Consider the following 27,855-nt stretch of genomic DNA (forward strand, 5'->3'; position numbering starts at 1 on the left):
GATATATATGGGAGCTATATCTAAATCTGAACCGATTTGGATAATATTTTGCAAGTTTTTCGAGATTCATAAAATATTCGGATGTACGGAATTTGAAGAACATCGGTTGATAAACACGCCAATTATAACCAGATCGGGGATAAATATATATGACAGCTATATCTAAATCTGAACCGATTTTTTCCAATATCAATAGCGATCGTCTCTGTTCCCCAAAACGACCCTGTGCCAAATTTGAGGACGATCGGACTTAAACTGCGACCTGTACTTTGCGCACAAAAATACATGAACAGACAGACAGACGGACATCGCTAATTCGACTACGAATTTAATTCTAACACGATCGGTATACTAAACGATGGGCCTCAGACTTCTCCTTCTTGGCGTTACATACAAATGTACAAATTTATTATACCCTGCACCACAGTAGTGGTGAAGCGTATAAAAAAACAAACGGTGGAAAATATACAAAAATTACAAAGGGATCTTCATAAAAATAACGAAAGAGCACTATACTCTTTTTATACCCTCCACCATAGGATGGTTTATATGGGGGCTATACGCACCACTTTTACGTATAGCCCCCATATAAACCGATCCCCAGATTTGGCTTGCGGAGTCTAACAGAGAAGCAAATTTCATCCGATCCGGCTGAAATTTGGTACCTGGTTTTGGTATATGGTCTCTAGCAACCATGCATAAATTGGTTTACATTGGTTCATAATTATATATAGCCCCCATATAAACCGATCCCCAGATTTGGTTTGCGGAGGCTCTAAGAGAAGCAAATTTCATCCGATCCGGTTTAAATTTGGAACATGTTGTTAGTATATGGCCTCTAACAATCGTGCAAGAATTGGTCCATATCGGTCCATAACTATATATTGCGCCCATATAAACCGTTCTCCAGATTTGACCTCCGGAGCCTCTTGGAGGAACAAAATTCATCCGATCCGGTTCAAATGTGCAACGTGGTCTTAGTATATGGTCTCTAACATCCATGCAAAAATTGGTCCACATCGGTTCACAATTATATATAGCCCCCATATAAACCGATCCCCAGATTTGGCTTGCGGAGCCTCAAAGAGAAGCAAATTTCATCCGATCCGGTTGAAATTTGGAACATTGTGTCTCTAACAACCGTGCCAGAATTGGTCCATATCGGTCCATAATTATATATAGCCCCCATATAAACCGTCCTCCAGATTTGACCTCCGGAGCCTCTTGGAGGAGCAAAATTCATCCGGTCCGGTTCAAATTTGGAACGTGGTGTTAGTATATAGCCGCTGACAACCATACCAAAAATGGTCCCTATCGGTCTATAGTTATATATAGCCGATCTCCAATCACACAAAAATTGGTCCATATCGCTTCATAATAATGGTTGCCACTCGAGCCAAAAATAATCTACCAAAATTTTATTTCTATAGAAAATTTTGTAAAAATTTTATTTCTACAGAAAATTTTGTTAAAATTTCATTTCTATAGAATATTTTGTCAAAACTTTATTTCTATAGAAAATTTTGTCAAAATTTTATTTCTATAGAAAATTTTGTGAAAAGTTTGTTTCTATAGAAAATTTTGTATTTGGTCCCTAACAACCATGCAAGAATTGCTCCATATCGGTCCATAATTATATATAGCCTCCATATAAACCGATCCCCAGATTTGTCCCCCGGAGCCTTTTGGAGGAGCAAAATTCATCCGATCCGGTTGAAAATGCAAAAATTGTTCCATATCGGTCTATAGTTATATATATCCGATCCCCAATCACACAAAAATTTGTCCGTATCAGTTCATAATCATGGTTGCCACTCGAGCCAAAAATAATCTACCAAAATTTTATTTCTATAGAAAATTTTGTCAAAATTTTTGTTCTATAGAAAATTTTGTCAAAATTTTTGTTCTATAGAAAATTTTGTCAAAATTTTTTTTCTATAGAAAATTTCGTCAAAATTTTATTTCTATAGAAACATTGTCAAAATTTTATTTCTATAGAAAATTTTGTCAAAATTTTATTTCTATAGAAAATTTTGTCCAAATTTTACTTCTATAGAAAATTTTGTCAAAATTTTATTTCTATAGAAACTTTTATCAAAATCTTATTTCTATAAAAAATGTGGTCAAACTTAATTACGTATTTAATCGGCCTTTTGTAGATTAATATATACCACATATGGACTACGTCGCAATTTAGAAGACGGTGTTAGGAAGTTTTAAGATACTTTGCCATCGACAAGTGATACCGCAACCCAAGTAATTCGATTGTGGATGACAGTCTTCAGTAGAAGTTTCTACGCAATCCATGGTGGAGGGTACATAAGCTGCGGCCTGGCCGAACTTAAGGCCGGATATACTTGTTTTGTTTTCGTGTTTTTTTTTTTTTTTAATAAATGAAATGTATTTATAGTATAGAAGACGTTTTTTAACATTTTATTTTAAGGACTTTTTCTTGAAACCTAAAATAATTGCTACTTGAAGTCGCGTATGTATTTGGAAATTTAAGTTGTCGGTAGTACGTTCGTGAAAGAATTTAATAGCATATGAAGAAAAAAATTGCAAAAAAAAAAACAAATAAGTTAAAATTTGTTTCCTAGAATCAAGTATGCAAAACTCAAATTTAAAAGAGAAATGTGTCTTAAATGTATCCTTACTTCAATTCTCTGCTTCTTTGGCTCGGCATCAATACCCAAATCATAAGGGTTAAGAGAAAATTTTTGGCATTGGGCATTATTTTTTTCAGTGTATCTATACAGCAAAATTTCAGTTCGAAAATCCAATTATTAACTGACACGTCATATGCAAAAACTCTAACTCAACAATGCAATATTCTTAAAACAAATATTAATGTCTATTTGAAGCACTGTTCATATCAAATCTCGTTTATACAAAAATCTAAATTCATTTTACAAACAAATATTCTCATCTTGGATGGCATTTATTATAGAGCAAAAAAACTATCTCCGCCAAATTCAATATCCTCTAAAACATCCTTCACAATTATTCCTCCAGATAATTCAGTCGTCTTAGTACATTTGCTTTCCTTTAATATTCCCTTATATTTTTTTTTAATTTTTGTTGGTTTTGTTCATAAATCATATTTGCATATTGAAAAAAATTCAATTAGTTTTTAGAAGCAAAATCATCATAGGAAATAGAATGTGAAATAAGTAAAACTATTGGATAGACATCCAATTACAATGTGGAAAACGAGTTGAAAGCGCAAAGTGAATACTTTTAATTAATTTTCAAAATTTTATATTGAAGTTTTTTCCCATCATCATCTTAGAAATCTTACAAAAGAAGTACTCTTTATATTGGCAAATTGTTTCATTAAAGTGCTGTATAAATAGACAAATGTAAAAATTGTTTACATTAGTTTTTCACACTATGGAATTCATAATTTTCATTTTCGAAGCTTACAGATAAAAAAAATTACACTGCTGTAATTTTGACAAGCCCAAATCTAAAATAATCACACTATAAGAAGAGTTTTGTTTTCTGAGGAACGAAATTTTGGACAAATGAATTTTTCATTTGCCACTAAAAAATTTTCTTGAAAAAAAAAAACAAATAGAAAATTATTGGACGTAGTCTTTTTATACCCTCCACCATAGGATGGGGGAAATTAACTTTGTCATTCCGTTTGTAACACATCGAAATATTGCTCTAAGACCCCATAAAGTATATATATTCTGGGTCGTGGTGAAATTCTGAGTCCGTCTGTTGAAATCACGCTAACTTCCGAACGAAACAAGCTATCGATTTGAAACTTGGCACAAGTAGTTGTTATTGATGTAGGTCGGATGGTATTGCAAATGGGCCATATCGGTCCACTTTTACGTATAGCCCCCATATAAACGGACCCCCAAATTTGGCTTGCGATTGCTCTAAGAGAAGCAAATTTCATCCGATCCGGCTGAAATTTGGTACATGGTGTTAGTATATGGTCTCTAACAACCGTGCAAAAATTGGTCCATATCGGTCCACTATTACGTATAGCCCCCATATAAACGGACCCCCAAATTTGGCTTGCGATCGCTCTAAGAGAAGCAAATTTCATCCGATCCGGTTGAAATTTGCAACGTGGTGTTAGTATAAGGCCGCTAATATCCATGCCAAAATTGGTTCATATCGGTCTATAGTTATATATAGCCGATCCCCAATCACACAAAAATTGGTTCATATCGGTTCATATTCATGGTTGCCACTCGAGCAAAAAATAATCTACCAAAATTTTATTTTTATGGAAAACGTTGTCAAAATGTTGTTTCTGTAGAAAATTTTGTAAAAATTTTATTTCTATAGAAAATTTTGTCAAAATTTTATTTCTATAGAAAATTTTGTCAAAATTTTATTTCTATAGAAATTTTTTTCCAAATTTTATTTCTATAGAAAATTTTTTCCAAATTTTACTTCTATAGAAAATGTTGTCAAAATTTTATTTCTATAGAAACTTTAAACTTAATTATATACGTATTTAATCGGCCTTTTTTAGTTGAATATATACTACGTATGGACTACTTTGTAATTTAGAAGACGATGTTAGGAAGTTTTAAGATACCTTGCCATCGGCAAGTGTTACCGAAACCCAAGTAATTCGATTGTGGATGACAGTCTTCAGTAGAAGTTTCTACGCAATCCATGGTGGAGGGTACATAAGCTTCGGCTTGGCCGAACTTACGGCCGTATATACTTGTTAATATATAAACAAGTATATACGGCCGTAAGTTCGGTCACACCGAATCTTATGTACCCTCCACCATGGATTGCATAGAAACTTGTACTGTCATCGAATTACTTGGGTTGTGGTATCTTAAAACTTCTTAACATCCTTTTCTAAATTGTGAGTTAGTCCATACGTGGTAGAGAGCCAGAATTGAAATATGGGGGTCGCTTATATGTTATGGGGGCTATATACAATTATGAACTTGATATGGAGCAATTTTTGTGTGATTGGGGATCGATTTATCTGAGGACTATATATAACTATAGACCGATATGGACCTAGTTAGGCATGGTTATTAACGGCCACATACTAGCACAATGTACCAAATTTGAATGAAATTTGCTTCTCCAAGAGGCTCCAAAACCAAATATCGGGATCGGTTTATATGGGGGCTATATAAGATTATGGACTGATATGGACCACTTTTGTAATGGTTGGTAAATGTCATATACTACCATCAAATACCAAATTTCAACCAGATCGGATGAATTTTGCTTCTCCCAAAGGCACCGAAGGTCAAATTTGGGGATCGGTTTATATGGGGGCTATATATAATTATGGACTGATATGAAACAATTCCTGCATGATTGTTGGATACCATATACTAACATCACGTACCAAATTTCAACCGAATCGGATGAATTTTGCTCTTCCAAGGGGCTCCGGAGGTCAAATCTGGGGATCTGTTTATATGGGGGCTATATATAATTATGGACCAATTTCGATCAATTTTTGCATGGGTGTTTGAGGCCCTATATTAACACCACGTACCAAATTTCAACTGAATCAGATGAATTTTGGTCTTCCAAGAGGCTCCGGAGGTCAAATCTGGTGATCGGTTTATATGGGGGCTATATATGATAATGGACCGATGTGGACCATTTTCTGCATTGTCATTAGAGACCATATACTAACACCATGTACCAAATTTCAGCCGGATCGGTTTATATGGGGGCTATATATAATTATTGACCGATGTGGACTAATTTTTTAGAGATCATAGGCGGACACCATGTACCAAATTTCAGCCGGATTTGGTACATGGTGTCAAGCCAAATTAGGTGGTCCGTTTATATGGGGGCTATATATAATTATGGACCGATGTGCATGATTTTTGCATGGTTGTTAGAGATAATAGACTGACACCATGTACCAAATTTCAGCTGGATCGGATGAAATTTGCTTCTCTTAGAGTCCCCGCAAACCAAATTTGGGGGTCCGTTTATATGGGGGCTATACGTAAAATTGGACCGATATGGCCCATTTGCAATACCATCTGACCTACATCAATAACAACTACTTGTGCCAAGTATTAAGTCGATAGCTTGTTTCGTTCGGAAGTTATCGTGATTTCAACAGACGGACGGACGGACGGACATAGTCAGATCGACTCAGAATTTCACCACTACCCAGAATATATATACTTTATGGGGTCTTAGAGCAATATTTCGATGTGTTACAAACGGAATGACAAAGTTTATATACCCCCATACTATGGTGGAGGGTATAACAAGTAAGTAAAGTCTAAAGTCGTGCGAGACCGACTATATTATACCCTTCAGCACCGTGTAGACCAAAATTTTTGATACCACCACCAATCCATCAAATTTATTAGGAGCTGTATAAAGCTCTAAAATTTAATATACATGTATTTAAGTCTGATTTGGACAACATTTTTTTTCTGACATTAGAGTGTGTAGGATTTGACAACAATATGGGGAAATCGTCGCAGTATTATGTGTAAAGTGTGGGTATTTTGACCATATTTGCCTGAACCGGAAGAACTGAACCAAATTGAATCAAATTCTCACTTAAAAATGTTAATATGTTAGATCTATTATATGTATAAAATGTTAAGTCAATTGAAGTAAAATCCCGTTGAAAATGGACATAAAATATAAAATATTTTACCATAGTTCCCTAAATCAGGAGCTATATCTATGTTTAATTTGATCCGATTTCTTACAAATTCAATAGCAACCGGAATCCTGCGAACAACAAATGCATGGACAGACGGACGGGCGGATTCCAAGCGCTAGATCGTCTCAGGAGGTGATTCTGAGTCGATCGGTATATATTTTATGGGGTTTAAAATCAATATTTCTGGCAGGCACATTTTTAGCAGATCAAAATTATTATACCCTGATCACTATGTGGTTTAGGCTATAAAAAACTTGCAAATTATTTATTTTATTATGAAAATTTGTTACGAAATTTCATCGCGCGCTTCTTCCATTTTATGATCAGTTTAATCGCCAGTTTTAATTTTGCACCAAATTTACAATGTTTGATATCAAAACTCCCACCCGCTTGCATAGAGTGCGAACTGAAGAAAATATCGCAGCTGTATCGGCTACTTTGATGATGATGACCATTAATCATCGATTCGTAGCAGTTCACAGCTGCATTGGACCTCTATTACTCAACAACGCGAAAAATTTTGCGCAAGGTGTAAAGCTTTTAAAAATACTGAATTGAATTGAAGCCAAAGGACCTACCACAACGCAGAATTTTTGATGAGTGGTATTTTGGAAAGTTGGCCAAAGATCAATATTTTTATCGAAAAGTTTTGTTCAGCGACGAAGCTCAGTTTTGCCTCAATGGGTAGGTAAATAAGCAGAGTTGTCGATTTTGGAGTGAATATGAGCCAGAAACATTGCAAAAGCTATCAATGCACAGTGGTCGGTGCTGTATGGAGTTAGCGGCCAAAAATACTTCCAGTATACGTATGATCGTGAAACTTCGGTCACGGCTTTATAATTATGTCAGAACTATTTAATGATAAAATGGAATTGATTGATGGCGTTTTGGTATAGTCCCCTGTATAGACCGATCTCCCGAGTTTATGTCTTGGGCTTCTAGAATCTGTAGTTTCTATCCGATTTGGCTGAAATGGCATCGACCAGATGCATCCAGTAAAAGTCACAGTTTGGTGCGTTTTACGCACTGAAAAAAATATTGTCATGGGGTCAAAGATTTCATGCAAATTTTTCTTAGCATAGAGGACGCATTTCCCTAATAGAAAATTTTTTCTCTTGTCCAAAAGTCGATAAACTTTTCAATGAAGTCATATTGTCCTTATAATTAAGTGATTTCACTTAAAAATGGGTATCATAACATGAAAGAAAAAAATTTTTGGCTTAAGTCAACTTGACTTTAATAATCAGAAAAAATCTTTAAATTTAATGAAATTGTCTTTAAATTTGTTGTCTTTTTGCATTTTGACTACAAAACAAAAAATTGTTCAAATATAGGACATGTTTTTCAACACTTTAAAAGACGTTTTTTACATGAAACATAGCATAACTTCTACTGGAAGTCGAGTTTTAATTTGGGAAATAAAGTTGTCGTTAACTCGATTTTAAAGGACTTTGATAGCAAATGAAGAAAAAAAGTTGAAGAATTGAAAAATTAAAACTTGCTTCCTAGAAGCAAGTACACAAAACACAAATTTAAAAGAGAATTGTGTCTTAAAAGTATCCTTACTTGTATTCTCCGCTTCTTTGGCTCGGAATCAATACCAAAATTTTTAAAGTAAAGACAAAATCTTGCATGCTTTTTTTCAGTGCGATTAATGATGCCACCATCACTTCTTCAAAGATAATGTGAATGCTAACGCAACTGTGAATGGTGAGAGCAACAGTGCGATAATATAAAAATTTTTCACCCGAAATGCAAGAACAAGAAATGCATGAAATACAAGCCACCAAGTTCCACATGCCACTCAGGGCGCGTAACAATCGACAAAATATATGGGCCGTACTATCAATTCAAATACAGATTTCATAGATTTTCGTGATTTTTTTTTTTTTTTGAAAAATTTTCGGATAAATCACACTTTATAATTTTCTTGAATTATATTTTTTTCGCAAGTCACGAGTGTATGTGAATATCGACATTAATGTGATTTAGTTCAATTCAAATACAGATTTCATAGATTTTCATTATTTTTTTTTTTTGAAAAATTTTCGGATAAATCACACTTTATAATTTTCTTGAATGATATTTTTTTCGCAAGTCACGAGTGTATGTGAATATCGACATTAATGTGAGTTAGTGCCTTCTTATGTTCGTGAATAATAACACTGAAAAAAGCATGCTTAGTTCCAAAGATGTTGTCTTTGCACTAATGATTTTGGTATTGATTCCGAGCCAAAGAAGCAGAGAATTCACTGAAGGACATTCTTAGGACACAATTCCCTTTTAATTTTGAGTTTAGTGTACTTGATGCTATGAAACAAATTTGTACTCATTAGTTTTTTCTACTTTTTGGACATGAAATCGTTGGCCTCACGGTAATATTTTTTTCAGTGTAATGTTCCACTCGTGTATGCGTCCTTAAACCTTTTCGTACGTGAGAGGGCATGAGAACTGAATTTCATTTCCAGAGTGAGCGTTAGCCCTATGAAATATATCATGCATGAATAAAAATTTTCTTTCATTAGTGTGCGTGAGTAAACTAGTACTCACGGACACATCTCTAGATTGAACCCATGTTCCTCAATCAAATGTTTAGAACATATGATAGAGATCTGGTCAGTTTACTTACAACAATAGTCTTCGGCTTTAGCTAATCCGTGGGCCTTTAAATAAATTTTATAGCATTGGAAGCTCCCCCAATGGCAGATGATGTTTTTTTTTTTTTGTTTTTCATTAATTAACATTTTGTCACAAAATACAATACAACAAACATGCAAGATACTACAACCAGATAGAGACCGAGAAAATCCAATTTCTATTCAGAATTATGCAAACGATGTAATGAGAGTTATTTGTTTAACAGTTTCTTTCACATTTAATGAAATGTAAATGTTTACTCAGCCACGGCTCCTGCTCGAGATGACTACTAAGGTGGGAGTTCCTTGAAATTTAGCCTAAACAAAGGATTGTTAGTTATGCAGATAAGGATTTCAAAAGCACAACAGATTAATGAGTTCACAATATGAAAATTTGTTGTAATTTGTATAAGGACAATTTAGTTGGAAACAATGTCATGGCATATCAGAACATTCTGCAGCAAAAACAAAAGATGGCTGCACGAAAACATGAGATGTTGAGACATTCACGTACACCAATAGTTTACCTTTTGAGCCAATGAAATGTTCTGCCAGATAAACGAACAAACAAACACATACTGTCTGCATACATTTATCAACCTTTCGTACTTTCCAAAAAAGTCAAATAGATACAAGCCATGCTAATGATGCACAATTATTTCTATTGTCGTTTACTTTGCGCCAGACAAAAGTCATATTGTTGGTTTCTATCATAGAATTTTTCAGAATTTGATTAATCCTCTGTTCAAATATCATAAATATGAAGGTTGTTTTTATACCCTCCACCACACGCAGAGAAGGAATATGATCACCTCAACCATGTTTCGAGAGCAAAATGTTATTTTTGGACGGAGAACATGTAACATGTTTGCGGCAACCATGGTTAGGTTAGGTTAGGTTAGGTTATGTGGCAGCCCGATGTATCAGGCTCACTTAGACTATTCAATCCATTGTGACACCACAGTGGTGAACTTCTCTCTTATCACTGAGTGCTGCCCGATTCCATGTTAAGCTCAATGACAAGGGACCTCCTTTTTATAGCCGAGTCCGAACGGCGTTCCACATTCCAGTGAAACCACTTAGAGAAGCTTTGAAACCCTCAGAAATGTCACCAGCATTACTGAGGTGGGATAATCCACCGCTGAAAAATTTCTTGGTGTTCGGTCGTAGCAGGAATCGAACCCACGACCTTGTGTATGCAAGGCGGGCATGCTAACCATTGCACCACGGTGGCTCCCTTGCGGCAACCATGTTATTTTCTCAAAAAGCCTACGTCAGACTTCGGCAACCATGTATATGTTTGCCGAGAACACAACATTTTTGCGACAAAAAAGCTACATGGTCACCGTCCAAAAATAACAATTTGCTGTCGAAACATGGCTGAGGTGATCATATTCCTTCTCTGCGTGCATAGGATGGGGGATATATTAACTTTGTCATTCCGATTGTATGTCATGTTCGTCCGTCCGTCCGTCTGTTGAAATCACGCTAACTTCCGAACGAAACAAGCTATCGAAGTGAAACTTGGCACAAGTAGTTGGTATTGATGTAGGTCGGATGGTAATGCAAATGTGTCATATCGGACCACTTTTACATATAGCCCCCATATAAACCGACGCTCAGATTTGGTTTGCGGAGCCTCTTGGAGGAGCAAAATACATCCGATCCGGTTGCAATTAGGTACATGGTGTTAGTATATGGTCTCTAACAACCATGCAAAAACTGGTCCATATCGGTCCATAATTATATATAGCCCACATATAAACCGATCCCCAGATTTGGCTTGCGGAGCCTCATTGATGAGCAAAATTCATCCGATTCGGTTGACATCCATGCACAAATTGGTCCATATAGGTTCATAATTATAGATAGCCCTCATATAAACCGATTCCCAGATTTGGCTTGCGGAGCCTCTAAAAGAAGCAAATTTCATCCGATCCGGCTGAAATTTGGAACATGGTGTTAGTATGTTATATGGTTCCTAACAACCGTGCCAGAATTAGTCCATATCGGTCCATAATTACATATATCCTCCATATAAACTGTTCTCCAGATTTGACCTCCGGAGCCTCTTGGAGGAGCAAAATTCATGCGATCCGGTTCAAATGTGGAACGTGGTGTTAGTATATGGTCTCTAACATACATGCACAAATTGGTCCACATAGGTTCATAATTATAGATTTGCCTTGAGGAGCCTCTAAGAGAAGCAAATTTCATCCGATCCGACTGAAATTTGGAACATGGTGTTAGTATATGGTTTCTAACAACCATGCCAGAATTAGTCCATATCGTCCATAATTATATATAGCCTCTATATAAACCGTTCTCCAGATTTGACCTCCGCAGCCTCTTGGAGAGCAAAATTCATGCGATCCGGTTCAAATTTGAACGTGGTGTTAATATATGGCCGCTAAAAACCATTCCAAAAGTGGTACATATCGGTCTATAGTTATATATAGCCGATCCCTAATCACACAAAAATTGGTCCATATCGGTTGCCACTCGAGACAAAAAATTATCTACCAAAATTTTATTTCTATAGAAAGTTTTATCCAAATTTTATTTCTATAGAAAATTTTTTCAAAATTTTATTTCTATAGAAAATTTTATCAAAATTTTATTTCTATAAAAAATTTTGTTAAAACTTTATTTCTATAAAAAATTTAGTCAAAAATTTTTTTTCTATAGAAAGTTTTATCAGAATTTTATTTCTATAGAAAATTTTGTCAAAATTTTATTTCTATAGAAAATTTTGTCAAAATTTTATTTCTATAGAAAATTTTATCAAAATTTTATTTCTATAGAAAATTTTGTCAAAATTTTATTTCTATAGAAAATTTTGTCAATTTTTTTCCTATAGAAAATTTTGTTAAAATTTTAACGAACTTACGGCCGTATATACTTGTTTTTTTTTAATAGCTTGTAAATTAATTTGCGAAACAAACTAAATATGCTCGTTAAGCATTTTCTTAAAAAAAAAAAACAAATTTTAAACATTTAATGAATTGGATACTTGACAGCAGAGCGCTTAATATCCTTTTCTCATTGTTATCTTTTTGGAAGAAGAGGTTTTTTGTTCTTGTGAGGATGTTGAAATTACACACCTCTCAGCAATTGTCTCACATTAGCAAGGAAAACATTTACAACCTTTAGCGTAAAATCAATCAAACAAACGAAAGATGTTGAGATTCGCCATTCACTGCAAAACTTATCACCCAAATTGGAAAAAAACAACGCCAATCTTCCTACTCTTCTTGGCATCAGAATACCACCATACATGGTAGTCTTGTTTATAAAACACTACCATCAATATTTTAAAAGCATAGAAACTCAAAAGTAATATCAGTAAGGTTTCCAATATGAAACTCAAGTAGCAACGAACTCTTAACCAATGAAGTAAAGAATTTCGAAACTAAAAGGAAGATATTAATACGGGATATTCTACATATTTTTGGAAAACGCAAGCAAGTATTTCCAAACGTTTGGAACAGGGATGGAAAATGCAGTAACGCAGTACCCCCGCGAATGATTTAGTACCTTTTGTGTAGCCATTTTTGAGCCGATATCAGATTTATGGTACAATAGTGTTGACAAAATATTTTAATATTTTGAGAAAGTCTTTAGCAAACTTATTTGCTAATACTCTTTTACAAATTTGGCGAAACAGACAAGTTCATGCGGGAAGAAAATCTCGATTTTGTAAAAGCCATAGTCAAAAACACGATTTTATTGAATTTCAGAAATGTTTTATTCGAATAAAGCAAGCGATTCTATATTACGCTTCCTAACGAACACTTTCCCAGAAGTTGTCGATCGCGTACTAAAATACGGTCACGGTCGAAACTTAAGACACAAATAATCTAACAACATTTGGAGAAAATCTTACCAAAAACTACCAAAAAAATGTTTTGCAAAAATTTATTCCTTCAGAAAGTTTTATCAAAATTTTATTTCTTCAAAAAATGTTGTCAACATTTTTTTCTTTTGGAAAGTTTTGTCAAAATTTTATTTTATTTATTTTCAACATTTTATTTCTATAGGAAATTTTTTCAAAATTTTATTTCTATAAAAAATTTTGTCAAAATTTTATTTTTATAGAAAGTTTTGTCAAAATTTTATTTCTATAGAAAATTTTTGTCAAAATTTTATTTCTATAGAAAATTTTGTCAACATTTTATTTCTATAGAAAATTTTGTCAATATTTTATTTCTATAGAAAATTTTGTCAAAATTTTATTTCTACAGAAAATTTTGTCAAAATTTTATTTCTATAGAAAATTTTGTCAAAATTTTATTTCTACAGAAAATTTTGTCAAAAATTAATTTCTGTTTATCTATAGAAAATTTATGAAGTACCATGAATTCTACCAAACAGTAGAATTCTACCAACTGTGGCAACCTACGGTAGTATTTGTAAGCGGACATACAACTAAAAAAAGAATAAAATTGAGGAGTTGACAAACAAAATTTTATTTTCATTAAAATTCATTCTAAAGGAGCTCTTGACAATTATCTTCAAAGGGAATTTTTTGTTGAAATTTGGTGAAAAGTACTTTTTCGCTCAAAAAAATACCTTTTTTTGTACTTTCTTAAAAAATAAAATTTTGATATATTCAAATTCAAATTTAGATATATTATCCGATCGTATTCAGACTTACATATAGTGCCCGATTTTCACAATTTTAGTTACATTAGCCACATTAATTGAGCGATTTCCTCTTTTTATATACTCAATATAGTGTCCTACTAACACTATAGGTGTCGTTTCCGCTCAGATTGAGATGAAGCTCCCATAAACATGTACCCTTAATTTTCTTAAATAAGGAAATAGGGGTTATTTCCCAAACCTACTTCAATGTTGCGACGTTTGCTACATTTTCTACATTTTCGACGTGTCAGGGATGGAAAATACAATTTTTAAGAAAGTACAAAAAATATATTTTTTGAGCGAAAAAGTACTTCTCACTAAATTTCAACAAAAATTCCATTGGAAGATTATTGTGAAGAGCACCTTTAGGCTGAATTTTAAAGAAAATGTTGTTTGTTAACTCCTCAGATCCCCAGTCAAATCTGGGGATCGGTTCATGTGGGAGCTATATATAATTATGGACTGATATGAACCAATTCCTGCATGGTCGTTGGATACCATATACTAACATCACGTACCAATTTTCAACCGAATCGGATGAAGTTTGCTCTTCCAAGGGGCTCCGGTGGTCAAATCATGGGATCGGTTTATATGGGGGCTATATATAATTATGGACTGATTTCGACCAATTTTTTCATGGGCATTTGAGGCCATATATTAACACCACTTAACAAATTTCAACTGAATCAGATGAATTTTGGTCTTCCAAGAGGCTCCGCAAGCCAAATCGGTGGATCGGTTTATATGGGGGCTATATATAATTATTGACCGATGTGGACCAATTTTGGCATGGTCATTAGAGACCATATACTAACACCATGTACCAAATTTCAGCCAGATCTGATGAAATTTTCTTCTCTTAGAGGCTCCGCAAGCCAAATCGGTGGATCGGTTGATATGGGGGCTATATATAATTAAGGACCGCTGTGGACCAATTTTTGCATGATTGTTAGAGATTATATGCTGACACCATGTACCAAACTTCAGCCGGATCGGATGAAATTTGTCTCTCTTAGAGGCTCCGCAAGCCAAATCGGGGGATCGGTTTATATGGGGGCTATACGTAATTATGGACCGATATGGACCAATTTTTGTATGGTTGTTAGAGACCATATACTAACACCATGTACCAAATTTCAGCCGGATCGGATGAAATTTGTTTCTCTTAGAGCGATCGCAAGCCAAATTTGGGGGTCCGTTTATATGGGGGCTATACGTAAAAGTGGATCGGTATGGACCAATTTTTACATGGTTGTTAGAGACCATATACTAACACCATGTACCAAATTTCAGCAGGATCGGATGACCATATACTAACACCATGTACCAAATTTCAGCCGGATCGGATGAAATTTGCTTCTCTTAGAGCAATCACAAGCCAAATGGAGGCTATACGTAAAAGTGGACCGATATGGCCCATTTGCAATACCATCCGACCTACATCAATAACAACTACTTGTGCCAAGTTTCAAGTCGATAGCTTGTTTCGTTCGGAAGTTAGCGTGATTTCAACAGACGGACGGACGGATGGACATGGTCAGATCGACTCAGAATTTCACCACGACCCAAAATATATATACTTTATGGGGTCTTAGAGCAATATTTCGATGTGTTACAAACGGAATGACAAAGTTAATATACCCCCATCCTATGATGGAGGGTATAAAAATTGACAAAATTTTCTGTAGAAATAAAATGTTGACAACATTTTTGCAAAATATTTTTTTTTTTGTAGTTTTTGGTAACTTTGTTAAAGACTTTTTCTCAAAATATTAAAATATTTTGTCAAAACTAGTGTACCATAAATCTGATATCGGTTCAAAAATGTCTACACAAAAGGTACTAAATCATTTGCGGGAGTTATACGGTACTGACCAGGGTGTAAAAGTATTGAAAAAAGTACTATAGTACTGCATTTTCCGTCCCTGCGACGTGTATGTGATGTTTGCAACTTTGCGACAGTCGCAAACCTTAAAAAGTTTGATACACACCATCTCTGATCATACCCCACAAAGGGCATATGTGTACTATTTCAATAGGAGTGGTTTAGGGTATGACATAGTCGGCTCCGATCGACTTTCTACTTTACTCACTTTAATTTATATTATAACTGATTTTCTATATCACAGACTATTTAATTAATTTTCTCCATTAAAACTTGCCAAAAATTCATTGTTGATATTTGTTTGAAATTTTAATTGGGTATTGGTAATTTTTAGGGGCGAGTTTGGGGGCAAGTATCAGAAAAATACTGGCAACACTGCCCACGTCTGATATCAATACAGGTGAGCTTTAACATTCAAATGAATGATTGTTATATCCTGAATACCGACAAATGTTTGTGTCCTTAATTATAGGTTCAATAATCTTTGCTGTGAAATCAATATTTTATCCGTGTATTTGTTAAACCCGGAAATGCACATACATTTGATCAACGACTGCCCTTGTTTAGTATGGAATGCCTGTATATAAGAATATTCTGGATTTCTTTCAACAAATATATGTATGTTCACTTTTCATTCCATGCATGTTTTACCAGGACATAGGAATACCTTGCCATGGTTAAAAGTGTGCTTCATTGCCAATTTCATCAAATTCATGGTATCCATTAAAAATTGATGATTCGTTTTGGTAAAAAAAAAATAAAGCTGGGGAGTTATAAGTTCAGGATAGCAATTTATGCTGGAACTCCTTTCATCTTCGCTGCCAATCTTTGGCCTTTCCTCTATCATAATTTATGTATATCGCAAAGTAAAATTTAGGGAAATACAAACAAATACGAAAACTGAAAAAGGAAATTGTGCCAAAATTCCATTTGTAAACACATACACACATTTGATCTAAACTCGCATTGGGCACAATGCTGATGTTAGTCTCCCACTACAATTCGTCTCCAGCCATGAGATGAACTCTCCTTTTTTTGCCAATAACATTTTTAAATACGCAAAAAGGCATTCGTTCTGTTTGCGTGTGGTTGTTTATTCATATTTTTTTCTTCTCCTTGGCAGGAACCACCAAAAAGTTAAATACATGAATAGTTTTTGTTTGTTTTGATTTTGTACAAAGTTTGCACTGAAATTGAATTTGAAAAGAAACTTTGTCAAATGTCAATGGTTTCGTACAACAAACAAGTATATACGGCCGTAAGTTCGGCCAGGCCGAATCTTATGTACCCTCCACCATTGCGTTGCAACTTCTACTAAAGACGGTCATCCACAATTAAATTACTTGGGTTGTGGCCGATGGCAAGGCATCTTAAAACTTCTTAACATCATCTTCTAAATTGTAAGTTAGTCCATGAGTGATATATAGTAGACAAAAGAAAGGTCGATTAAATATGTATATATTCTTTTTTTGACCGGTATATATAGGGTAGAAATAATTACGAACTGATATGAACTTTTGTGCGGTAATTATAGCCAGAAAAAAGGGGTGATACGGTCAAAATTTGGTCAAGGGAAAACCCGTGTAAATCGGTGAAATCGTTTATTTAAAAAATCAAATTAGATTTGTTTTTCAAGTTTAATTAGTATAAAATTCAGGAAAAATATTCAGTTAGGCTTTCGCTTTTCCAAATCCGAATTGCCGGGCCTCACGCTTGACACCTGCCATCAGATTTTGTACAGCAACCTTGTCCACCTTCTTCGCCGCAGAAAGCCAGTTTGCCTTGAACTGCTGCTCGTCCTTAGCAGTTTTTTGGTCTTCTTTAGGTTCCACTTGACAATAGCCCAGTATTTCTCAATTGGGCGGAGCTCTGGCGTGTTGGGAGGGTTCTTGTCCTTGGGAACCACCTGCACGTTGTTGGCGGCGTACCACTCCAAGCCTTTTTACCGTAATGGCACGATGCCAAATCCGGCCAAAACAGTACGGAACAACCGTGTTTCTTCAGGAAAGGCAGCAGACGTTTATTCAAACACTCTTTCACGTAAATTTCTTGGTTGACAGTCCCGGAATGCTGCTTTTCAAGCCACTGGTACAGATGGCTTGCCAAACCAGATATTTCTTTGCGACCTTTGACAGTTTTATGTGCTTGAAAATATCTGCTACCTTTCCCCTTCCTTTTGCCGTATAAAACTCCTGTCCCGGAAGCTGCTTGTAGTCGGCTTTGACGTAGGTTTCGTCGTCCATTACCACGCAGTCAAACTTCATCAGCATCGTTGGGGATCGCGCTTTGGCCGTCGTATTTTGTTTATCATCGCGATTTGAAGTCACTACCTTCTTAATAATAAATAAATTTATGAATACATTTTCTATGGAAATCAAATTTTGGTAGATTATTTTTGGCTCGAGTGGCAATCGTGATTTTTCTGTGATTGGGGATCGGTTTATGTGGGGGCTATATATAATATAGATCGATAATGACCAATTTTGGCATGGTTGTTATCGGCCACATACTAGGTTAGGTTAGGTTTGGTTAGGTGGCAGCCCACTTAGACTATTCAGTCCATTGTGATACCACATTGGTGAACTTCTCTCTTATCACTGAGTGCTGCCCGATTCCATGTTAAGCTCAATAACAATAACATGGGACCTACTTTTTATAGCCGAGTCCGAACGGCGATCCACATTGCAGTGAAACCACTTAGAAAAGCTTTGAAACCCTCAGAAATGTCACCAGCATTACTGATGTGGGATAATCCACCGCTGAAAAACTTTTTGGTGATAGGTCGAAACAGGAATCGAACCCACGACCTTGTGTATGCAAGGCGGGAATGCTAACCATTGCACCACGGTGGCTCGGCCACACACTAGCGAAATGTACCAAATTTCAACCGGATCGGATGAATTTTGCTCCTTTATATGTAATTATGGACCGATATGGACCAATTGTGGCATGGTTGTTAGAGACCATATACTGACACCATGTACCAAATTTCAACCGGATAGGATGAAATTTGCTTCTCTTACAGGCTCCGCAAGTTAAATCTGGGGATCGGTTTATACCGGATCGAATGAAATATGCTTCTCTCAGAGGATCCGCAAGCCAAATCTGCAAGACCATCCGACCTACATCAATAACAACTACTTGTGCCAAGTTTCAAGTCGATAGCTTGAAGTTAGCGTGATTTCAACAGACGGACGGACGGACGGACTTAGATCGACTCAGAATTTCACCACGACCCAGAATATATATACTTTATGGGGTCTTATTGTAATATTTCGATGTGTTACAAACGGAATGACAAAATTAATATACCCCTATCCTATGGTGGAGGGTATAAAAAAAGGCTCATAGTTTGTCTATGTAAACTACGCTGTAGTGGGAAGACATGCAAAGTGCTAACTGACGCATCAACAACTATATAATCTTTCATTAACACTGTAAAAAAACTTGTATTTTCTAAAAAAAGTAAGCAAGAGCTAAAATAGGCTTATTTGAAAATCGACTTTTGATGTTTGTGAAAAATCAACCAACTGGTAGTTAAACGAACAACTTTCAAATTCGACTTTAAATTGTAAAAGGAATTTAATGTTAATATTTTAATCATATCTCCGATAGGCATTGCCGTATCTAGACATTTTTAACCAGGGGGGCTATAGCCCCCCTATCTATACTACAGTAACAATATATAATTGAAAATCATATATAGGTTTTCACATTCTGGGGGGGCTAATTTTTTCTGGAGGGGGCTAAGCTTCCCCCCAGCGGCCTTACTACACTTATGCCGATAGCATACATACACTGAAAAAGATAAACTATTTTATGAGAAATGTTAACTAAATTATATTTTATTTCTAAATCGACCCTGCATTACTTTTAATATGTATCCACAATTAGTCTTCTATTGATTGGTTTAATTTTAAAATCACAAGAAGTTCTTTCGATGTGATATCTAAATTATTTTCCTTCAATGTAAATACTTTATGGGCCTGAGAAAAAATTAAAAAAAAACGACAAAAATACAATTTAAAAAATTTTAACCTCGCTGGGAGTTGAACCAGTGCCAGTTGATGTTTCACTAGAGGTATGTGACACGAAATTGTTGTGACTCACACGTGAGTCACGCTCATGTTAACGGCGTGAGTGTGATTAACAAACCAAAATGACGTACGTGAGCGTTAGTCACGAAAACAATATCTTCGTGAGTGTGCGTGAGTAACGAATTACGTTCACGAAAATAATCCCGCTCTCCAACATAAAACGCTTAAAAGTTAAATTCATTTGCAATTTTAATGACATCTAGGATGTTAAGAGTTTAATAACGCTCTCGATTTTAATCGTGCTCATGATTTCAGATACGTCCCTCAGGTAAATTACTCATAAAATTATTCGTGAGTCACGACACATTTCGTGAGTCACGTTATTTTTCGTGAGTCACGACATTTTCGTGCGTGAGTAAAAGTTTTCTTTTCGTGAGTGTGCGTGAGACCTACCAAACAATATCGTGCGTGAGTGTGCGTGAGTAAGATTTTTCCATCGTGAGTTTGCGTGAGTTTGAGTAAAATATTACTCACGTGCACACTTCTACTTTTCACATCCATGTAATTTTTATATCCACCACCATAGAATTGTGACGGGGGTATAAAAAGTTGGTCATTCCGTTTGTAACACATCGAAATATCGATTTCCGACTGTATAACGTATATAACATATTCTTGATCAAGGAGAAATTCTAAGACGATATAACCATGTCCGTCTGTCCGTCTATCCCTATCTGGTCTATCTGGCTGTCTGTTAGTCTATTGTAATCACGCTACAGTCTCAATGAAGTAATCGTGCTGAAAGTTTGCACAAGCTCGTCTTTTGTCTGCAGGCAGGTCAAGTTCCAAGATGGGCTATAACGGTCCAGGTTTTGATATAGTCCCCATATAATATAGAATATAGAAATCGCAGTTTTTATCCAATTTGCCTGAAACCTAGGAACCTAGAGGTATTTTAGAACCATAAAGAGGTGTGCCGAAAATGGTGAGTATCGGTCCATGTTTTTTTATAGGCCCCATATAGATCGATCTCCCGATTTTACTTTTTGGCCTTGTATAAACCGTAGTTTTTATACAATTTGCCTGAAATTAGAAATCTGAAAGTATTTTAGGACCGCAAAAGGTGTGCCAAAAATGGTAAGTATCGGTTTTGGTATAGCCCCCATATAGACTGATCTCCCTATTTTACTTTTTGGGCTTATAGAAATCGTAGTTTTTATCCAATTTGCCTGAAATTTGAAATATACTGGTAGTTTAGACTCACAAAAACCTTTATCGGATTTAGTTTTTATTGGTCCATTTGGTAAGGACTCCATATAGACCGATTTCACTTCTTGAGGGTGTAGAAGGCGCACTGATCATGAAAATTGCTTCTTCTCGTAAGGTTAGGTTAGGTTAAGTTAGGTGGCAGCCCGATGTATCAGGCTCACTTAGACTATTCAGTCCATTGTGATACCACATTGGTGAACTTCTCTCTATCGCACGAAATTTGAACTAAATTTTACTCCACATTTTAAGATTTCCACAAAGCGTTGTTAAAACCAGGAAATTTTATTGCCCTGTTGTACTTTTTAACTGCAGTTCACGAAATTACATCATTTCATAGAAGAAAAAATGAACTAAAAGTAAAGAAAAAAATCATTGGCGCCAAATCATGACCATTTCAACCATACAGTAGTTCATTCTTACTATTTTTGGGAATCGTACGAATATTTTTTTTTGTTTTAGTTCATATTGAATTTATGTGTACGGTCATTGAACTTTATACTCACGTTTAGTTCATAAAATTTTTGAGACATACTTAAAAAAGTAAGATTTCATTAAGCTGTGGAAAATTTCGATAAAAATTAACTACAAGCAAATAATTTTTTCCAATAAAAACAAGTAAGTAAAGTCTAAAGTCGGGCGGGGCCGACTATATTATACCCTTCACCACCATGTAGACCAACATTTGTGTTACCATCTCAACTACTTCAAATTTGCTGGGAGCTATATAAAGGTTTGCATTTCCAGATACAAATAACATCCTTATAATGGAGACAATTTTTTGTACTTCTACAAAATCTCTAGAATTAAAATTGAAATCGGCTAACGCCCTGGAATGAAACACAATGTTAATAAAAAATATGGGAAATATGAAGCGAGAGAAATGTTAATGCAATTGTACAAAAGAGCATTTATGATTTACCAGACGATACTTACGAGATATAGGACAATTTGAGTAACATTTACACTTTTTGCTACTCAGCAGTGACGATTTTACAAGGATATTGGTTAGATCTTGCCAAGATATGTGGTCAAGTGTGGGTCCCAACTCTGGTGTACATATATATGGGAGCTATATAATCTGAACCGATTGATTAAATTTGGCATGTATAGTTAGAATAATAACTCTGCTATCTCTGCAAAATTTCACGTAAATGGGAGTATAACTCTGGCCCCCGTGGTCATTTGAGTGTACATCGAGCGAAATATATATATGGGAGCTATATCTAAATCTGAACCGATTTTAACCAAATTTGGCACACTTACCGATACTGTTAAACGTACTCCTTGTGCAAAAGTTGAAGCAAGTCATGGCTTTTGAGGCCATATAAGTCCAAATTGGGCGAAAGATATATATGGGAGCTATATCTAAATCTGAACCGAAATTTGGCACACATAACGATACCATTAAACGTACCTCTCGGTCAAAATTTGAAGGAAATCACTGCAAAACTCTGGCTTTTGAGGCCATGTAAGTCCAATTCGGACGAAAGATGTATATGGGAGCTATATCTAAATCTGAACCGATTTTAACCAAATTTGGCACACATAACGATACCATTAAACGTACCTCTCGTGCAAAATTTGAAGCAAATCACGGCAAAACTCTGGCTTTTGATGCCATATACGTGCTAATCGGGCGAAAGATATATATGGGAGCTATATCTAAATCTGAACCGATTTCAACCAAATTTGGTACTCATACCGATACTATTAAACGTACTCCTTGTGCAAAATTTTAACTAAATCACGGCAAAACTCTGGCTTTTGAGGCCATATAAGTGCAAATCGGACGAAAGATATATATGGGAGCTATATCTAAATCTGAACCGATTTCAATCAAATTTACCAAGCATTGGTAGAATGTGAATTCTACTCTTTATGCAAAATTTCACGTAAACGGTAGTAAACTTTGGCCTCTGTGGTCATATGAGTCTAAATCGGGCGAAAGCTATATATGGGAGCTATATCTAAATCTGAACCGATTTGTCTGATATTTTGCGACACCCATAAAATATTCGGATGTACGGAATTTGAGGAAGATCGGTTGATATACACGCCAATTATGACCAGATCGGTGAAAACAATATATGGCAGCTATATCTAAATCTGAACCGATTTTTTCCAAAATCAATAAGGATCGTCTTTGAGCCGAAACAGGACCCTATACCAAATTTTAGGACAATCGGACTAAAATTGCGAGCTGTACTTTGCACACAAAAATACACCAACAGACAGACAGACGGACAGACAGACGGACATCGCTAAATCGATTCAGAATTTAATTCTATGACGATCGGTATACTAAACGATGGGACTTTTTCTCAGACTTTTCCTTCCTTAGTCACGCTAACTTCCGAACGAAACAAGCTATCGACTTGAAACTTGGCATAAGTAGTTGTTATTGATGTAGGTCGGATGGTATTGCAAATGGGCCATATCGGACCACTTTTACGTATAGCCCCCATATAAACCGACCACCAGATTTGACCTTCGGAGCCTCTTGGAGGAACAAAATTCATCCGAACCGGTTGAAATTTGGTATGTGGTGTTAGTATATGGTCTATAACAACCAAGCAAAAATTGGTCCATATCGGTCAATAATTATATATAGCCCCCATATAAACCGATCCCCAAATTTGAACTCCGGAGCCTCTGGGAAGAGCAAATTTAATCCGATCCGGTTGAAATTTGGTACGTGGTGTTAGTGTATGGTATCTAAGAACCATGAAAAAATTGGTCCATATCGGTCCTCCGGAACCTATTAGAGGAGCAAAATTCATTCGATTCGGTTGAAATTTGGTACATTGCGCTAGTATATGGCCGCTAACATCCATGCAAAAATCGGTCCATATCGGTCTATAATATAATAATTATATATAGCCAATGGCCAATCACACAAAAATTGGTCCATATCGCCAAAAAATAATCTACCAAAATTTTATTTCTATAGAAAATTTTGTCAAAATTTTATTACTATAGAAAGTTTTGTCAAAATTTTATTTCTATAGATATGTTTGTCAAAATTTTATTTATGTAGAAAATGTTGTCAAAATTTTATTTCTATAGAAAATTTTGTCAAAATTTTATTTCTATAGAAAATTTTATTTCTATAGAACAAAGACTAACTTACACTTTCCATCAGCAAGTGTTACCGCAACCCAAGTAATTCGATTGTGGATGACAGTAAGCCCATGTAAAATTAATTGGAGATGATCCCAATTGACACTACTTCCGAATCACATGTTATGGATCCAAACAACGTTTTTGAAGCTCTTTTGCTGGGAAGTGGATGGCAATTGAAGGCTCAATTTGGACCGATATGCTTGAAATCGACTTTTTGAAATCTTCAAAATCTCTATTCGACTTTTGAGTGGTTTTAAAATCATTTGGCAAAAGTAGAAAATTTTCACATTTGGATAAAGTCAAATAGTCCACTTGATTTTTTCCTAGTTTGAAAAAATTCGCAAAGTCGACTTTTCTAACTTTGGAAAAGCAACAAAAAGTCGTATTTTTTATTATCATTATTATAATCCTTTTTGTTTAGTTTGCGTTGTCTCATTGTTTATTTTTTGATTTTCAGGTGGCTTGGATACGACACAGAGATCTGCACATTTTAACGGTCGGCACATACACCTATACGACAGATCAGCGATTTCAGACATCATACCATCGTGATATAGACGAATGGACATTACAAATCAAATGGGCGCAACAACGTGATGCCGGCGTTTATGAATGTCAAATATCGACTCAACCTGTTCGAAGTTTTTCCGTAAATCTAAATATTGTGGGTAAGTACTAATTGGGGAAAATAGTGTCGTTTACAGGAATATCACTTTCCTTCAATAAAGCAATGCATGTTTTGCAAGAAGTTTTAGTATATATGTCATATAGAGTGTATGTTTTTCTATACCAAACATTTTACTGGCCATATGAAAGTCAGAAACTCGATCTACGACCACGGACATTCTTGTTAAGCTCTTAAAAAAATAGAGCATGGAGAAGTTGCCGCACCACGCCGAAAGTTTTAACACTTTATGTAAGCCATAGAAAATTCCCAACTTACCCTGCGAATTTCAATGCAACGGAAGAAACAAAACTAAAACAAATAATATCATTGGACAATGAAAAATGGAATATTTTGTAGGAAAATGTTCTTTTTCACCAAACATGCTTGCCGAAATCAGATACATTATTTGCGAGAAAATAACATGGTTGCGACCAGGGCTGTGGAGTCGAAGTCTGAAGATTTTGGAGTCGGAGCCGGAGTCCTATAAATTTTGCTCAACTCCGACTCCGGCGAAACAAAATTTGAAAAACAATTCATATATTTGTAACAATAGAAATATTTCGACAAATTAGATACGATTGGGGGTTTTAATCGAACAACGAAAAACGAAGTACTGGATGTCAGGCCATTCAACGTTTATTTATATGAGCGAAAAGTAGGTTTTACTAGAATATGGGCTGAATTGATCAACTGTATAGTCCATTTTTAACATATTAAACTATCGATTTTTAACACAAAATATACTCTTGATAAAGGTGCAATTTTAACCCTTATACAACGTTGGGGTCATTTGATGACCCATGTCGTATTTTCCATCACCGCATTTCTTACTGTTCGAATATAATTAAAAATTTCTATCACTCAGTGCATGAATTGGTGACATATTCTGAATTCATGCTGAGTAGTAAGAACTTTTAATTATAATCCAACAGTAAAAAATCCGGTGATGAAAAATACGACCTAATACCCAACGTAGTATAAGGGTTAAGGCAATATAGCAGTAGAACCTAACGTTCTGAATTTTTGGCAGGCTTGTTGAGTTCGAAGATGGGTCACACCGAACAATTTTATAATATAGCACCTATGTTAAGTAAGTCTACAAATAATTACCAACCGATATGGACTTTCGCGCGGTAATTAGAGAGCCAGAATGGAAATATGGGGGTCGCTTTATATAGCGACTATATGCAATTATGAACCGATATGGACAAATTTTTGTGTGATTGGACATCGATTTATCTGATGGCCATATATCAAATGAAATTTGCTGCTCCAAGAGGCTCCAAAACCAAATCAGGGGATCGGTTTATATGGGGGCTACATATGATTATGGACCGATATGTACCAATTTTGACATGGTTGTTAAAGACCATATACCAACACCACGTACCAAATTTCAACCGGATCGGATGAATTTGGCTTCTCCAAAAGGCTCCGGAGGTCAAATCTGGAGACCAGTTTATATGGCGGCTATATATAATTATGGACCGATATGGACTAATTTTTGCATGGTTACTACTGTTCATATACTAACACCATGTACTAAATTGCATCCAGATCGGATGAAATATGCTTCTCTTAGAGGCTCCGCAAGCCAAATCTGGGGATCGGTTAGAGACCATATACTAACACCATGTACCAAATTGCAGTCAGATCGGATGAAATATGCTTCTCTTAGAGGCTCCGCAAGCCAAATCTGGGGATCGGTTTATATGGGGGCTATATATAATTGTGGACCGATATAAATCAATTTTTGCATGGTTATTAGAAACCATATACTACCACAATGTACCAAATTTCAACCGGATCGGATGAATTTGGATTCTCCAAAAGGCTCCGGAGTTCAAATGTGGAGACCAGTTTATATGGGGGCTATATATAAAGGGTGATACGGTCAAAATTTGGTCAAGGGAAAACGCGTGTAAATCGGTGAAATCGTTTATTTAAAAAATCAAATTAAATTTCTTTTTCAAGTTCAATTAGTATACAATTCAGGAAAAATATTCAGTTAGGCTTTCGCTTTTCCAAATCCGAATTGCCGGGCCTCACGCTTGACATCTGCCATCAGATTTTGTACAGCCACCTTGTCCACCTTCTTCGCCGCAGAAAGCCAGTTTGCCTTGAACTGCTGCTCGTCCTTAGCAGTTTTTTTGGTCTTCTTTAGGTTCCGCTTGACAATAGCCCAGTATTTCTCAATTGGGCGGAGCTCTGGCGTGTTGGGAGGGTTCTTGTCCTTGGGAACCACCTGCACGTTGTTGGCGGCGTACCACTCCATGGCCTTTTTACCGTAATGGCAAGATGCCACATCCGGCCAAAACAGTACGGAACAACCGTGTTTCTTGAGGAAAGGCAGCAGACGTTTATTCAAACACTCTTTCACGTAAATTTCTTGGTTGACAGTCCCGGAAGCTATGAAAATGCTGCTTTTCAAGCCACAGGTACAGATGGCTTGCCAAACCAGATATTTCTTTGCGAACTTTGACAGTTTTATGTGCTTGAAAATATCTGCTAGCTTTCCCCTTCCTTTTGTCGTATAAAACTCCTGTCCCGGAAGCTGCTTGTAGTCGGCTTTGACGTAGGTTTCGTTGTCCATTACCACGCAGTCAAACTTCGCCAGCATCGTCGTGTACAGCCTCCGGGATCGCGCTTTGGTCGTCGTATTTTGTTTATCATCGCGATTTGGAGTCACTACCTACTTGTAAGTCGATAGTCCGGCTCGTTTTTTGGCTCGATGCACGGTTGTAGACGATACACCCAGCTTATTTACGGCATCTCGGAGAGGAGGCTGCGCAAACCAAATCTGGGGATCGGTTTTTATGGGGCCTATATATAATTATAAATATATGTACCAAATTTCAGACGGATCGGAGGAAATTTGCTTCTCTTAGAAGACCCGCAAGCCAAATTTGGGATCGGTTTATATGGGGGCTATACGTAAAAGT

General features: G+C 35.8%; 1 protein-coding gene across 2 annotated transcripts in view; it reads left to right on the forward strand.

Moving 5' to 3' along the window:
• dpr10 (defective proboscis extension response 10) overlaps window positions 1–27,855 on the forward strand; it is a 799,057-nt gene that overhangs the window by 646,076 nt on the left and 125,126 nt on the right. For both annotated transcript variants that reach the window (XM_075304411.1, XM_075304412.1), the window contains one exon: window positions 24,704–24,914. In XM_075304411.1, coding sequence (XP_075160526.1) covers window positions 24,704–24,914 — 211 coding nt within the window. The remainder of the gene's footprint in view (window positions 1–24,703; window positions 24,915–27,855) is intronic.

Source organism: Haematobia irritans, chromosome 4 (assembly GCF_050003625.1).
Source record: "Haematobia irritans isolate KBUSLIRL chromosome 4, ASM5000362v1, whole genome shotgun sequence".
NCBI lineage: Eukaryota > Metazoa > Arthropoda > Insecta > Diptera > Muscidae > Haematobia > Haematobia irritans.